Source organism: Lontra canadensis, unplaced genomic scaffold (assembly GCF_010015895.1).
Source record: "Lontra canadensis isolate GAN:19392208 unplaced genomic scaffold, GSC_riverotter_1.0 scaffold38, whole genome shotgun sequence".
Classification (NCBI taxonomy): Eukaryota; Metazoa; Chordata; class Mammalia; order Carnivora; family Mustelidae; genus Lontra; species Lontra canadensis.
In genome coordinates this window covers 13,503,709-13,518,890 of record NW_022631032.1, presented here as the reverse complement: position 1 = coordinate 13,518,890, position 15,182 = coordinate 13,503,709, and the positions used below count along the sequence as shown (strand labels likewise).

The window sequence follows — 15,182 nt, the reverse complement described above, 5'->3', positions numbered from 1 at the left end:
AAATGAGATCCAGTTGGGGCCACTCCCCTAGCTCCCCCAGCTTACCTGCCTGCCTTGCTTGTAATGCCAGTCTCACCCCTGGGCTTTATGCAATTTGCTCTCCCTGCCATCAATCCTCAGCCCCCAGATTCCTCCCCTGGCTACTCCTTCCCATCCTCCAGGTTTTGGCTCAGACACTCAAGGTGGGTACGAGAAATAGCACACTTTATTTTCTTCAAAGCAAATTGAATTTTTTTGGCCTCATTCTGCTGTGCTGCAGCAGAAATTAAATCTGTGGTGGCCACTAGGGTGTTTCTTCCTTTTAGGGTCTCACAGTTGTTTGGGATGTTCATGAGTGACCTCAAAAGTGGGCGAGGACTTCTATTCTTCAGCTCATCTGGGTCACGGCTGCTATCCTCAAGGCCAATTCTGAGGGGCTCCGGAAGGAGGGGGCTCCAATACTTGGGAGTCCTTGCCTAGGCTGGAAAACAACCCCAAAACACGAGCCTCTGAAGCTCATCTCACTGGGTACCACCAGCAACTGGAGCACAGCATTCCACCACTTTTGAAGCTCCTCTCTCCTTTCCTCCCCTGCTTCCCAAGCAAGGGTTAGGGTTGTTTTTTAATTCATCTGTTCCCTATTGGGAACAAGAAGCTCAAAGGACCTAACCACTTACTTGGAGGAGGAAAAATTTCATAAACAAAATTACTATTTGAAGTTATGTGCTACAAGTCTTGTTATAACATCTCACCATGATCATCCAGTCTAAGTCAGGTCTCCCAGACCCACTCTCTATACCCTGTGGTATAGGGCCGCACTGCTGGGGCCCAGTCTGGTCTGTCCATACACCCATCCTCTGACTACTGGCTCTGTGTTGGCTACCAAGAGTATGGTCACACTGTCCTCCAGGTAGCCTTGAACCCCGGCAATACCTGCGGTATTTCTTCCCAGGGGACAGCGGGAGGGGAAGAACCAACGACTGGGCATTGCACACTGGATACAAAGGCCTAGCTACTTGCCTCCAGCTGGGGAAACGTGGTGACCTCACATTCCTAGCACCCATGGAACCTGGCTCTTGACTTCAGCTTGGCGCTCTTTGTTTAGCCTCCTCTGCTCTAGCCTGTTTCCCTCACAGGCTCCTCCTGAGAGCACAACCTCAATAAATCCCTTACACACGAGACTCTGCCTCAGGCTTTGCTTTCAGGTACCCAACCTAAGTGACAGCCTATTATTTCCCTTCCCCACACATGTCACAATTTAAAATCATAGATGTGAAGAACTATTGGCTTGATGTTTGTTTCTCCCACTAAACAAAGGCAGATGTACTTCTGTTCACTGCTATACTCCCAACACCAAGGGAGATGGCTTTTACGAAAGGCGATGCATTGAACTGGACACTGCACGAACACAGCCTCTCAAACCTCGCTCTGCAGACTTCCCTCTTGGGTGCTGTGCGACATTTGCTTGAAAAGCCTCCTAGCATCTCTTGGGGCCATCATCCTCAAGCCAGTCCTAGATTCCCAAGCCGCAGTGGACAGTGTGGCCCAGGTTTGGTCACCTCATTCCTGACACAGTGAGCTGTGGTTTGGGCACCACATCACAGGTCAAACTTGGCGTGGGGAGACCGTTCTTTGATGAGGGTGTAAGCCAAGCAGATACATCAACAGTTCTCTATCTTTACAGGCATCATACTGTGATTCAGTGAAAATCAAGACAGCTTTCACATTTTACTGGTCTACCTATATCCCTGGGAAAGGCTGGATTCATATGAACATACCCTAGATTCCTTGATGTCAGCGTCTTAGCTGTTACATACAAGACTAGTTATAGTAAAACCCTTATTTAATTAGAATGTGTAAGAACCATGGCATTCTAGGTACTTTCAGTTTTTGAAAAACTGTTTTCTCTTAATATACATTTTTCCTGAACATTAGACCCCTCTTTTCTACTGGGTTGTCTGTCTTTTGTTATTGAGGGACTGGTGACTTGGGGTCTTTATTCTGAGATGACTGACTTGTAGCCAAGACATGACGCACAGGGAGATCAGCCTGCATGTGTCTGGATTACAGGAGTTGCTACAACCCCGTTTCCGATTGAAAACCTAAAATCAGCCCATTTGTGATATACTTCTTCCTAAAAGCTAGGTAAACAAAAAGACCCCTAAAAAAGAAGAGGGGTGCCTGGGTTCAGTCAGTTGGGTATCTGCCTTCGACTCCTGTCATGATGCCAGGGTCCTGGGATGGAGCCCTGTGTTAGACTTCCTGCTCAGCAGGGAGCCCACTTCTCCCTCTTCCTCTGCCCAACCCCCTTCAGGTGCACATGCTCTCTCAAATAAAATCCTAAAAAACAAAACAAAACAAAATGCAGAAGACACGTCAGCGATTCAGTCTTTCTAGTTTTTGAATGAGGGATACAGAAATAGAAGTCAGGGCCTCTTCCCACGGTTCACAACCTAGGTAAGAAAACGTTGAGATGCCACTTCACAGAGGCAAATGATTCCAGGAGATAAATGTCCATGTTTTCAAAATAGGAGTTGTTTTTTTTTTTTTTAAGATTTATTTTTGAGAGAGAGCGGGAGAGAGAGTGAGTGGGGGGAAGGGCAGAGGGCAAGAGAAATCTCAAGCAGGTTCCCTGCTGAGCATGGAGCCCGACCTGGGGCTCCATCCCAGGACCCTGAGATCATAACCTGAGCTGAAATCAAGAGTCGGATGCTGAACCGACTGAGCCACCCAGGTGCCCCTCAAAATACAAGTTCTTATATACATGTATAACTGAACATGTTCTTCATGGTGTTTCCGTTGTATCCGAAAGGGCTGTGAAAACACAAAATCTTGTTACTGAATAAAACTAGTGGTCCAGATAGCCAAAGGTCCTTTCCGATGGCACCTAATTAACTTGTACAGAGCAGAAGTACCTGTCAGATAACCTTTAATCTATGAATTTATCCAAATTTTGAAAATGCCACAGGGGATCTGAGGAATCGCAACAATCCCAGATATCCATCCTACAGTGAGGGGCTCTACACCGCTGTTCAGAGGGAGGCATGTGAGAAGTTAACAGTCCCCTCACACCTGGCTCCTCTGTCTTTGCCCAGCCCTCTCATCTCTTCAGTCACCTATGTCATGGGACACAACTCTGACAGTAAAGCAAAATCAGAGTGAAAGGCAAATGTTGAACCAGTCATGTTCAAACACAAGCTAGTGAATGAAGAACTTTTGGTTCAAAGGGCCAAATATTCTGCATTCCTGAGAAATCTCAACCGGTTTCTCATTCTGGTGTTTTCACACTGCATTTTGTTGTCACAAAAACTAGTTGGGTGTATATTTTTTAGTGTAGATTTATCATGTCAAGATCTGAATGAGGAGACAGAAAGAAAACATTTTGTATCTATGTATTTTTCAAAAACCTGTCCATGAGAAAGGAGCCAGGTGTTAGTTTCCCACAGGGGGAACATTCTCATGGAGATACTGTAAGGCCAAGTCGGTCCACTTCATTTCTTGCTCTTTAACAGATTCTGTGGTGCCACCGTTGTCCTGTTCAGGTTCAGGAAGCTCATTCTGCAAAGGTACAATAGACATTCAGAATGCTGGTACACTCTGCATTAAGAAACCCCTTAAAACTCAAGAGCACTTAGAAATGAAATCAAACCTCTGAGTTCTTAGAAACAGGCAGTATAACGGACAGAAATCTATCCTAAAGAAAGAACTAGGATGAACGGACCTTTTATCTCCTCTTGGGCAATCAGAGGAAAGAGTAGCCATCACCTCAGAGGACAGCTGTGAAACTAAATGGGGTAACTGAGATGGAGTGCTCACCCCTGCAGGCAGCCATCTGATGCTCAAGGAACGGCTGCTCTTATTACTAGAGGCTGGGCTCACCGACAAGACCCAATACTAAGTCCTTTTTTGGGAGGCTGCTTTCATTGAATACCACATTTGCTGGAATATTCCTTAAGTATAAGAAATGTATTTTAACAAACTATCCCGTGCCCATCATGCCTATGTTCTTACGGAGGTGGGTGGTGAGGGCTGAAAATGTTAACATACTAGGTGAGGTGTCACCCTAGTGCTAGAGCACAGCAACACAAACCCTGGCAAATGACCGGTTCCTCCCCTGCTAGCATCTGTCTTAGAATGGTAAGCCATGGACCACACTTACTAGGGAATGTGACATATAGTGTTTTTTTCAGCTTGAACTTTAATTTACATAGAACACTGTGTGAGTTTATGGTGTACCACACGATGATTCGACACATACATACATGAAGTGATTATCACGATAGGGCTAGTTAACATACCTGTCACCTCATATAGTTAACTATGTTTTTATGGGTGTGGTAAGAACTTTTGGTAGTTTCCGTATATTTTAAATTTAAATTTCTTATTACCAGGAGTCTGCTTTATACTGGAGTTTACTGACACCAATATATCTCTTTTCAATTATTTCAATTTATACTTTTTTGGGGGGCAACAAACTGTTATTCAATATAGAGACTTTCAATTTCGCACTGATTCCAATTTGCAGCACATGAATGTTTTTCTCTTTCAAAAATATGCTCAATATATATAAAGTGACTTACAACATGTACAAATGTATCTGAACACATGTTGTTTTGAGCACATATGTTGTTTTATAAACATAATATTGAGACTCAAACATATTTGTATGAATTACAAAGAACTATCATTTACTGTAGAGCAATCATACATTCAAACCTAAAGAGTAAGTTTGGTTCCAATAATTATTTATAGCTCACAAAGCACAAACAAGTCCTTGGTTTGTGAATTATTTAACTGACAGACAAGTAACTTAATTTCATCTCATCTGTGGTATGTGTTCTTTTTTTTTTTTTTTTTAAGATTTTATTTATTTTGAGAGAGAGTTAAGGCTAGGGTTAAGGTTAGAGAGAGAGAGCATGTGTGTGTGTGTGTGTGTGCCCAAGCAGACTCTGAGTGCACTAAGCCCAGAGCCCAATGCTGGACTCGATCCCAGGACCAAAAGATAATGACCTAAGCTAAAACCAAGGGTTAGATACTCAACCAACTGAGTCACCCAGGCACCCCTTCGTGGTATAACTTCTAAAACAGTATCTTTCATTTGGTCACTACTGTCTCTTACACTGAATGCCAAGATGAAAAAATGTGTACGTGCTTTGAAACCAACACAAAGTATCATAAACTATCATAAACACAACTATCAATTATGGCTTATTGCAAATTGGCCACAATTCTTGGCAGCTACTCCCATGAAAAGGCAGAGTCTTATTTCCCCAATTTCAGATTGGGACTGACTGAGTGACTTGCCTTGGCTAGCAGAGAGCAGCCACAGTGTCCTTGGGCCCATTCTTGGCTAAGCTCCATGAAGCCTCACAGTCCTTCTCTTGCTGTTCTTGGAACCCTGAGATGGCCAGGTGCAGTCTAGGCTAGTCTGCTGGATAATGAGGCTTTGACCTCATCATCCCAGCTGACCTGCTACCTACCAGATGTGTGAAAAGTCTCCTCATCCCCCAGCCTCCAGCTGGCCTGCCGACTGACTGCAGAACACCAGCAAGTCCAGCAGGGATCAGCCGAGCTGGAAAGACTGGAAGACCCTCTCAGCTGAGTCACAAAATCATGAGATAAACAGCTATTGTTTGAAGTCACTCTGTTTGGGGGAGATCTGTTAGGCAGCAACAAAAGCTAACCAGTGCACATTCCCTGAGAGTCATGAAACAGGAAAAGACACAGAATAACAAGAAGGCCAGGCTACAACCTGGAAACTTCCTTCTCCCTCAACCCCTTCCACAGAAGTGGTCCCCAAATCCTGCCATATGCCTGCAAAATTCAGCAGTTCCCCTCCACCTACTTGCCTTTGTTCAGGTTCTCCTCCCCATACTACTGCGATCACTTCCTCACTGGTCCCTCTGCCCTATCACTCGCCCCCTTCTCCATGGCACACATTCCCTAACAATTCCCTTCTGAACATTCTAAAACTCAAATTTGAGTGTGGCAGATTTCTAATTTGAAAACCACTCATTCCTGGTTATCCTCAGAATGAAGTCTAAGCATGGCGTCATATACTTGTCTCAAAATCTGGTCCAAGCCCATCTTTTCTGCCTACCTTAGATGACAAATATAGTCTCTGTTCACAATGAATGTCTCACCATCTCCCAAAGCCTTTCAAAATTCTGAGCCTCTGCACATCTGTCCTCTCTGTTTAGAGTGCCCTTGTCTACCCCCACTACATTTCTGGCCCTCCCTTATGGCCAGCTTAAATATTACATCTCTCTGAAGTCTTTCCTGATGCTCAACAGGCATCAGCCACTTTTTATCCTACGTCACTATTCACAACCTGGCTTATAACATCTATTACTGTAATTACTTATTTCTATGTGTTGTCTCTCTAGATCCCCAAGGGCAGGAATTGTGCCTGCCAAGTGAAAAAACAAAAGTTTGCAAGGCAGGATCTGGAGCCTTCACACAGACCTAAATGTGAAGTCTAACTTATCGGCTACCCAGCTTTGCACAAATTCCTCTCTGATTCTATTCCCTTGCTGTAAAATAGAGATAACACCACTACCTTTGTAAGAGTATTTATTTATTTATTTATTTTTATTTATTTATTTTTAATTTTAAGATTTTATTTATTTATTTGACAGATAGAGATCACAAGTAGGCAGAGAGGCAGGCAGAGAGAGAGAGAGAAAGGAGGAAGCAGGCTCCCCACTGAGCAGAGAGCCCTATGTGGGGCTTGATCCCAGGATCCTGGGATCATGACCTGAGCCAAAGGCAGAGGCTTTAACCCACCGAGCCACCCAGGTGCCCCTGTAAGAGTATTTAAACAGTTAGAAATAACATATGTCAAATTTCAACCTTAGTCCGTGGCATAAAACTGGTATTGAATAAGTGGCAGCTAGAATTCTCATTGTGCACTCACTTTTCACTGTTTTTCTAAACTTGAACTAAGCTGTGACCTATTATCTGATATGTGTATTATTCACTAAGCATAGTATCATCTCTTAGTCTTAAATGAAAATGTGGGTGAGCGGAATTTTATTTCTCAGTAGGCAGCAGCAGTCTACTTGGAAGGTGCATTTTATTAACAGCTCTTCTCAGGGCACTTGGCATGATCTGAAGATAAACAATCCCTGGAGTCTGTTCTCTGTGTTTTTTGTTAGGCCTCTACGACATAAATAGGATTGAAAATAAAAATTAATGCACAACTTTTAGATTATTTATTATGGGAGGGTCAAGAAACTCCCTGCAGGAGCATTCTCTAGAGATTGGGAAAGAAGAGTATGTCCCAAGACCTGTTTGGTCTAAATCCAAGAGAAAACCCAGCTGTCTTCCAAACATTTTCCAGGAAAACTAGGATAGGTGTGTGTTTCAAGAATGTCTCTAAAAATAGCAAATGATCAATCACAGGTAGACAAATAAGAAATATACTGTAAATGCCATTGCTTCTTGTTCCTCTCTATCTTTTGTACACTGAACTCTCATCTGGTTTACTAACTTTGGTGTGGCAGACGGAACATGGCTCAGAAGTCTTGAGTCCAGTCCTGGCATGACCCCTAACTGAGCTCCTCATATCAACTCTCTGAACTACAGTTCTCTTCAAATAAAAAGTCAAACTATTCAGTGTCTTCTAGAGTTATAGGAATCCACATCTTTGTGGATTTCTTTGCCCTACTAGTTTGTCCATTGACATCCTACTTCTAGTAGGGTTCACCAGATCATACCTTTAACCCACCATCCTTGGCACAAACTATAGCCTACCAGTGGTATTGCAACATCCTCATATGGCAGCTTGTCTTCTCGCCAAGCATCATCAATCAAATCCAAGATCCTTCCATCTCTCTGTACCTCACTGTCCATTCTTCTGCAGCTTTGATCTTGTCAGATCTGTAAGTCAAAGAGATTATTTCTTAAGCATGAAGGCTGAGGAGGTGATGTAATCGAGCATTAGGCTTCCCCAGGCTTTTTAGCCTTCATGTATCTTTTGGTATAACACCACCCTGGGAAATGGGAAAGACTCATCTTCTCATCTGGGTCAGGTGACAATCTAGTTCTAAGATCCCAGTCTCTCCCTACTGCCCATTCCCTTCCCCCAACCCATGGATGCTTTATAGCACATACAGGACAGACAGCAGACATAGCCTAGTTGACAGACCAGTGTCACAGCATGACAGAAGCCTTGTGTACAAGGCCACAGTATATCTAAACATAGGTTTTCTCTCCTAATTTGCATATTCACCTTTCCCTGTTCAGAATGCCTTCAATGAATCCCTAATTAATAACCAAGTCTCCTCTCTGTCCCTGTTAGCCTTTTTCTGCACTATGTTTTACAAAAAAGTCTCTACCTGCCTCAGCTTTAATATTAGCATTCCTAGGCACAGGAGCTAAATGAACGTATTGAGATAATGAACTGGGCTATACAAAGTGACCAACCACAGGGCTGACAGAAATCCTCAGCTCAACTTTTAAAGGAAACTGTCTTTCTTAAAATAGTGCCCAATCCAAGTTCTGAAAGGAGCACCTGAAGCAGGTGAACAACAGCAGCAGGACCTCAGCTGTTGGACCAACAGCTGCTCATTTCTGCTTCCCTTTGGGGTTCTTTCCTCTTTTAATGCTGTACTCCCTTCAACGCCTGGACCAAGTGGTCAAGATATTACTTAGCTCCTTGGCCATGACTGACTACTTTTTCTCCTAAACATCTGCAGCCTACCTCTGGATTCTGTTTCCTAGTGCGGGCTCTGCTGCTCCATCATAGGTTCACTTTACTGTGTTCCCTGCCACAAAGCAGTCATCCTGATGGCCTGGAAGCCAGGGGCACCAAAGGAACTCCCAGTCACTCCTAGTTTCTGAGGCTAGGAGCATTCATAAAAGGAACAATCTTTAGGGGTGGACTCCAACTCCTTCATACAGACCTATGCTTGGCCCCAGTAGCATGACTGCATAATAGCCCTAATGCCTGGGTAATAATTATTACAGGTTGGGGTTGGATAAGAGTTTTTAACCCCATGGTAAAGAGTCAGGCAAAACTGAAGCAGAAGGTGCCCAGCAATTTTGGCTACCAGTGAAACAGTTGAAGCCTTGATGTTTCACTCAAGAATTAATCCAGCACTACCCCATGGAAAACTCAAAACAAGTATAAGGATATTGTCTTTAGAAAATGTACACACAGTTCCAGTTATATTTTTGGAATTCCTGTCCCACAAGAGCCCTTTTTCCTGCTGCCAGTCCTGTGTCCTTGCTGCTCTGTCCCCTGCGATACCCTCATTTTTCCAGTTGATCAGAACTAGCTAATTCTCCCAGTCATACACAGATTCCACCTTTCTGTCAAGTTTTTTCAAGCCTCAGTGAGCATTTGGCCCTTGAATGTCTCCTTCTTGTCTTTATGATCCACTTAACAAGTCAGGTAGTCTTTGTAACAGATTTCTCAGGTATCAGTGTCTACAATTATTATGTGTAAATATTGCAGACTCTTTCCCAAAGATGTGCTTTTTTGCAGCACATCTTTCCCAAATTTGGCCTCAATCTTTTCTCACCGTCCCTTTCCCAAACACCACTAACCCTGCCATACTTTCCAGCCTTTGCACTTAAAAGCCTTTTTCCTCCTCAGTAACGCTTATTTTCCTTTCAAACTCAACACTGGTGTCAGCTCATCTGGCTAACATCTCATTTCCAGAGTCAGGCCCTACAGTGCCTTCACTCTTCAGGGGCTGGCAGGGTGGAAAGCATCAAGACAGCCAACGTCCAGGACACAGCCACTGTCCAAAGCACCTGCCACACTCGACAGAATGAAACACTACCACCTTCCTGAGCAAACTTTTCTTACACATGTAACAGTTCCGATGCCTAGAACGCTCGTTACAATTTTTTTGTTTCCAGCTAAACTCCAGTCTAAAAAATTTGGCTCCCAGGTCATCTCCTGCAGGAGGTCTGCTCCTAGACCCAGGGGGAGCACGGTACCCGTCCTTCCTGGAGTCCCTTAGCTCCCCTGGTGCAGCGAATGGTCCCAACTGGGAGCTTGTCACACTGTCCGTTACAAGGTTTTTCCAAACCCGCGGCACGTGTCACCCGACTCCTGTGCTCTGCAATTCTACAAACGTATAGTCACACGAAATAAACGAGATGACCGTCTACCTAGCTAGAATTGACCCTCGCAGGCCACCACCATCCGTACACAAGTGTGGGCCCGCCCCCGTCCCGGCTTCCGGTTGGATCTACCAAATGTGGAAGAGGGGAGGTCCAGAACTGCCTCGCTAGTGCCCTTCCACTGTCCATGGCGTGCGGAAAGGAAAGTGATTGTGAAGATGAAGTGAGACATCGGCCTCAACTGACGGAAGGTTGGAAAGGGCGACGCTAAGGAACCCACGCGTCCCCGGACCTCCAAAACCAAGACTCGGGGCGCGGGAAAACCTTACCCGCGCCGAACCCAGCGCCGCACCCGCTTCCACACAGCCCCGCCCCCCTCAGCCTCACGTGACCCACGCGCCTTTCTCACCGATCCCCGGATGTGGGTGAGCCCATATGCTTGCACGGAGGGGAGGCCTGGGAGGACACTTCTTCAATTCAAAGTGAGGGGGCGGTGGGCGGAACGAACGTGGCGACGCCGGAGGCTGGACGTCGGGTCGGCGGTGACGCGCGTGCGCGCCCCCGGCCGGAGGTAACGGCGGGAAGTCTCGGGGGCGCGCTCGCGCAGTCCCAATAACCGCATGGGCGCCTGGTGGACTGGCGAGGGGCGGGCGTGTCCTGTTCCGGAGGCAGCTCTGGCTGCGGTGGCGCCGCGGCCTGCGCGGCCGTATGGCCCGGGGCCGGCCTCCGCAGCAGCCCGCTGGCCACCAGGCCCGCCCTCGCCGGCCCGGGTCCGCTGCGGCGCCGGGTCCGTCGGCCTCCCCGCGTACGCCCTGCGGACCCGCGAAGGCGGATATGGCCTTGCCCGGCGCGCCGTACCGGCCAGCCAGGTGGTCAGCCCTTCCCCAGAGGCCGGGCCGGCGGGAGGGCGGCGGGGGGTGCGAGCAGCTGCCGCCGAGTCCACGTCTACCGCGGCGGAACCAGCTGCGGGCCGCTCTTCCTTTGCAGAGGAGGGACCCCCGGCACAGCCCTCCCGCCTAGGCTGCCTTATCTGGTTAGCTTCCCAGCATTGTTGTGACTTAGGCCATTGACCGCACGTGATGCCGGTTCACTTAGGGGGGAATTTTAGCAAGTCTTAAAAAGTGAGTTAATGTTAGTACAGGAGGTACGGAAATGTGGCAGAAGTCTTGAAGGACTGAAGAAGTTCAGAAGCCCTGCGTTTGCGGATTGGTCCATACAAATCAGGGGTGGGAGATAAATGATAGGCCGAGAGTTTAAAAGGGACAGTTCCTTAGGAGCACTTTAATCGGGAAGCTATTTGAGGACAGTAAATCTAGAATCAGTGTTTTTCTTACATTCCTTACAACATCAGAGTAAAAATGAGTCTGCTGTCAATGACTGGTCTTCATTTACATTTAGGGTACCCTTATGTGCACGAAATAGTTTTCATTGAGCCTTACATGCAATTCCTTCAATTTCATTCCTTTAATAAAACAGTATTGTAGGGTGGGTACACTGCTGTTACAGAGTTCCCCTCGTGCTTGCGTTCCATTTTATAGATGTGAAGAGGAAGTCATAATAAGGATCATCAACTACATATTACTTTCAAATATTTACATATACTTAATCATAGCTGTAGCTTAATGGTATAACAAAATACATGTATTTTCTTAGTTGAAATTAAGTGCCGCCTTTAGATTTGTGCAGCTTCTTGCCCTTTGGCTATGTCACTATCCGTGATCAGTATAGTAAAAATGAAATTAAAATGGGTTAGAGATTCATAAACATTTATTAGACATTCACACTGCCCTTAAAAATGTATGTAGATTCAGGTTTTTAAAAACTGTTTCTAATAATTGCATATGTTAGTTGTACTGTGCCATTTTCCTCCCATTAGAAGGTAGAAGACCTTTGCTTAGTCCTTCCCTTTCTCATTTATGTAGTAGTGGTAGCCTGCTGGACAGCATCCTTAATCTACTCTGATATATCAGAGTTGTCTTCTTAACCTTTTCAGCCACCCAGGTGCCTCCAGAGTTACCTACTTTAAAAAAAAAGTCAGCTTGATTTGAAATTTATCTGAAGCTAACATGAACAGAGGTTGCAGAGATTGAATTTATTTTTAGGTTGTTTCTTTTTTTTCCTCTGAAAGCTAAATTTGCTTTTTTGGTTTTATAAAAGTGGATTACTGTCATCACACCTATGAAAATTTGTAAGAATTCCATGTTAGTATTCAGTCTGGGTTCAGATTTCCCCATCTGTCCCTTTGAAATGACCTTTTACAGTTAGCTTCTTTAAATCAAAATCCCATAGAGGTCCACATGATGTATTTGGTTGATACATTGTTTAAATCTTTTTTAATAGGGCAGTTCCCTTGTGTCTCTTTTCCCCCTCAGTATTCTAGATTTAGCTTAATGCATCTGCATGACATCCTTTTAACAAGTACATCTTTCCCTTTAAACCAGTAGTTAGATCTAGAATTGCACTGTCCACTATGGTAACCACCAGCCAGCTCTGGCTATTTAAATTAACTAAAATGAAATAAAATTAAAAATTCAGTTTCCTAGTTTTGTTAGCCATATTTCAAGTGCCCAATAGTCAAAGGTGCCTCGTGGCTACCCTCTAAATGGTGCAGACATAAAATATTCCAATAATTGCAGAAAGTTCTGTTGAATAGCTCTCCTCTGGAAGATCAGACTTAACCTTAAATTTATTTATTTTTTTTGTGGGGGTGAAGACGATTCCTAGGTGATGCAGTAGATAATCTATTGCATTAATTATCAGAGCGACATGAAGTGTCTGAGCTCTCTTGTGTTAAGATTGAGGAGTGTAATGCGTTCAGGTATTGTTAGCCCAATCCATCCATCCTGAAATTCCCGATGAGCTTTTCACTTAATGGTGAAATCTTTTTATGGATTTAGATCACCTATATCCATTATTGCATTATGGATTGCAGAATGGTGATTTTCTAATCCTATCATTCCTTCAGTATTAGCTAAAAATCTTCTATGAAGAAGAACTCTACCCCACCAGCTATTTGACTGCCATCAGCTATATGAAATATAGCTTGTACAGGAAAGGCAAGAAGAATGCTTAATTCTTTCCCTGTTTTCAGACTACAGTAATGAGGTGGTGGCCTACCAATCTCCAAAGGTAACCAAGAGGGGTTTTGCCTTTTTTTTTTTTTTTTTAATCTTCATGGACTTGACTATATTTAAACTGTTTCAATTTGTTGCAGTCTTTTTTTTTTTAATACTCAAATTGCTCTGCCTTTGGTCAGTGCCACCTCTTTATGTTGGCTCCTGTCCATCTTCACATGATCAGTAGTCTTTGATAATTCATTTCCCTATTTTCTGGTAAAACATGTTCTTTCATCATTTATACATTAATGGCTACCAAAAAGCCCTGGTTCCTTTGGGTGGGAGATGGTATTTAGAGACCCTAGTCTGGGTGCTAGAGGTGCTCATGGTGCCAGGTTGGTCAGTGGTTCTAGGATTTACAGTGGCCAGAGTTAGGAAATACATATATTTTTAAATATACAGAATTCGCACTGATACTTATATTTTAATGTAATTTTTTATATTTGTTTTTATGTTTGGGTCTTTTTGTCTTGCTGAAAATCTTGGAACCTAATATCGTTAATGTAATTACTTTTTTCCCCTATCCTATATTACATATATTGATTTCAGATTATACCAATTTTATTATTAACAATATGATTCCTGAATAGTGTTTAGGATTTCTTTGCAGTTCTTTTTTATCTTTAGTTATATTCCACTTGGGATGGATTACAAGTACCATAGAATTATTGCATTTTAAAGGTATGTGAAACATTTTATTATATGGTTAGTTTTCCACCTTGATATCTAATTGATAGTTGATTTGTTTCATTTTGTTTCCAGTTTTTCCAAACTGCTTTTCCCCCCCCATTTGGATTTGATTTATTATATGTAAAACATTAACATAAAACTAGTACTATAAAACACAGATATCCAGACAAGTTTAGTGTTCATTCCTCTTTTCTCTACCCTAGTTTTCTTTCTTTTTCTTTCTTCCTTTCTTCCTTCCTTTCTTTCTTTTTCTTTTTTTAAGGAAAATATTTATTTTGAGAGAGAGAGAGTGAGAAAGGACAAGCAGAGAAGCGGGGCAGAGGGAGAAGCCAACTCCCAACTGAGCAAGGAGCCCAGTGTAGGACTTGATCCCAGGACCCTGGGATCATGACCTGAGCAGAGGGCAGATGCTTAACTGACTGAGCCACTTAGGCACTCCCTAGTTCCCTTTCTTATAGGTATCATATTTAGTAGCTTGGGTTTATCCCTCCATAAAAACAAATGCATTATCTGCTTGCTTTCCCCCCCTAGTAATATATGCCTTGTAGATCCTCCTAAGAAGTATGTTCTCTGTTTTTACAGCTTCATAATATTCCACTGGTAGATGAATATTCAATTAGTCCCCGTTGATAGGCATTTGTGTTGTGTGCAACTGTTGCATATAGTGCTGTACTGTGTGTCCTTGTACATACGTGATTTTGTATTTTTGCCATTGTAGCTTTGGGAAAGCTTCCTAGAAGTGGCATTGTTGGATCAAAGGGTAAAGGCATATTTTTTAGGTGCTAAGTATTGCCAAAATCTCAATAGAAATTGTACCATTTCCCATTCCTGCCTACAATGTATGTGAGGGCCCTTTTTCCCATAAATATACTTTGTCATAAGAGTATATTGTCAAATTTTTGAGTTTTGGTTAATCTAAATACAGAAGAAAAGGTAACTTGTGTATTTTAAATTTGTATTTCTCTTCTTGTGAACAAGATAGAGCATCTTTTCATGTGTTTTAGTTAATTAATTTTAAGCGTTTATTTTAATTTCCATTAATTAACATACATTGTTTTATTAATTTCAGGTGTACAAAATAGTGATTCAACAATTCCATACATCACCCAGTGCTCATCAGGACAAGTACACTCCCTAATCCCCAAACCTATTTCACCCATCTCTCCACCTACCTCCCCTCTGGCAACCATCAGTTTGTTCTCTATAGTTAAGAGTATGTTTCTTGGTTTGTGTCTCTCTCTCTGTCTCTTTCTTCCCTTTGCTCATTTGTTTTGTTTCTTAAATATATGATTAAAATCATATGGTATTTATCTTTTTCTG

The 15,182-nt window shown here is 43.4% G+C and overlaps 2 protein-coding genes across 14 annotated transcripts in view; one reads left to right on the top strand and one right to left on the bottom strand.

Moving 5' to 3' along the window:
* Window positions 1-3,354: 3,354 nt before the first annotated feature.
* Window positions 3,355-10,573, bottom strand: ANAPC13 (anaphase promoting complex subunit 13). Of its 4 annotated transcripts, none has more exons than XM_032869659.1 (3): window positions 10,386-10,450; window positions 7,735-7,860; window positions 3,355-3,537 (listed from the first exon to the last, which is right to left on the bottom strand). In XM_032869659.1, exons 2-3 carry the CDS (start codon window positions 7,831-7,833, stop codon window positions 3,412-3,414), a joined length of 225 nt encoding a protein of 74 aa, XP_032725550.1. In that variant the 5' UTR covers window positions 7,834-7,860; window positions 10,386-10,450; the 3' UTR covers window positions 3,355-3,411. The 4 variants fall into 4 exon arrangements, with proteins under 4 accessions (XP_032725550.1, XP_032725551.1, XP_032725553.1 ...); XM_032869660.1 differs by lacking the exon at window positions 10,386-10,450 and adding an exon at window positions 10,098-10,178; XM_032869662.1 differs by lacking the exon at window positions 10,386-10,450 and adding an exon at window positions 9,931-9,988.
* CEP63 (centrosomal protein 63) overlaps window positions 10,430-15,182 on the top strand; it is a 55,425-nt gene continuing 50,672 nt past the window's right edge. For 2 of the 10 annotated variants that reach the window (XM_032869652.1, XM_032869650.1), the window contains exon 1: window positions 10,711-10,925. In XM_032869652.1, coding sequence (XP_032725543.1) covers window positions 10,765-10,925 — 161 coding nt within the window. In that variant the 5' untranslated portion in view covers window positions 10,711-10,764. The other 8 variants (XM_032869656.1, XM_032869658.1, XM_032869657.1 and 5 more) reach the window with 7 other exon arrangements.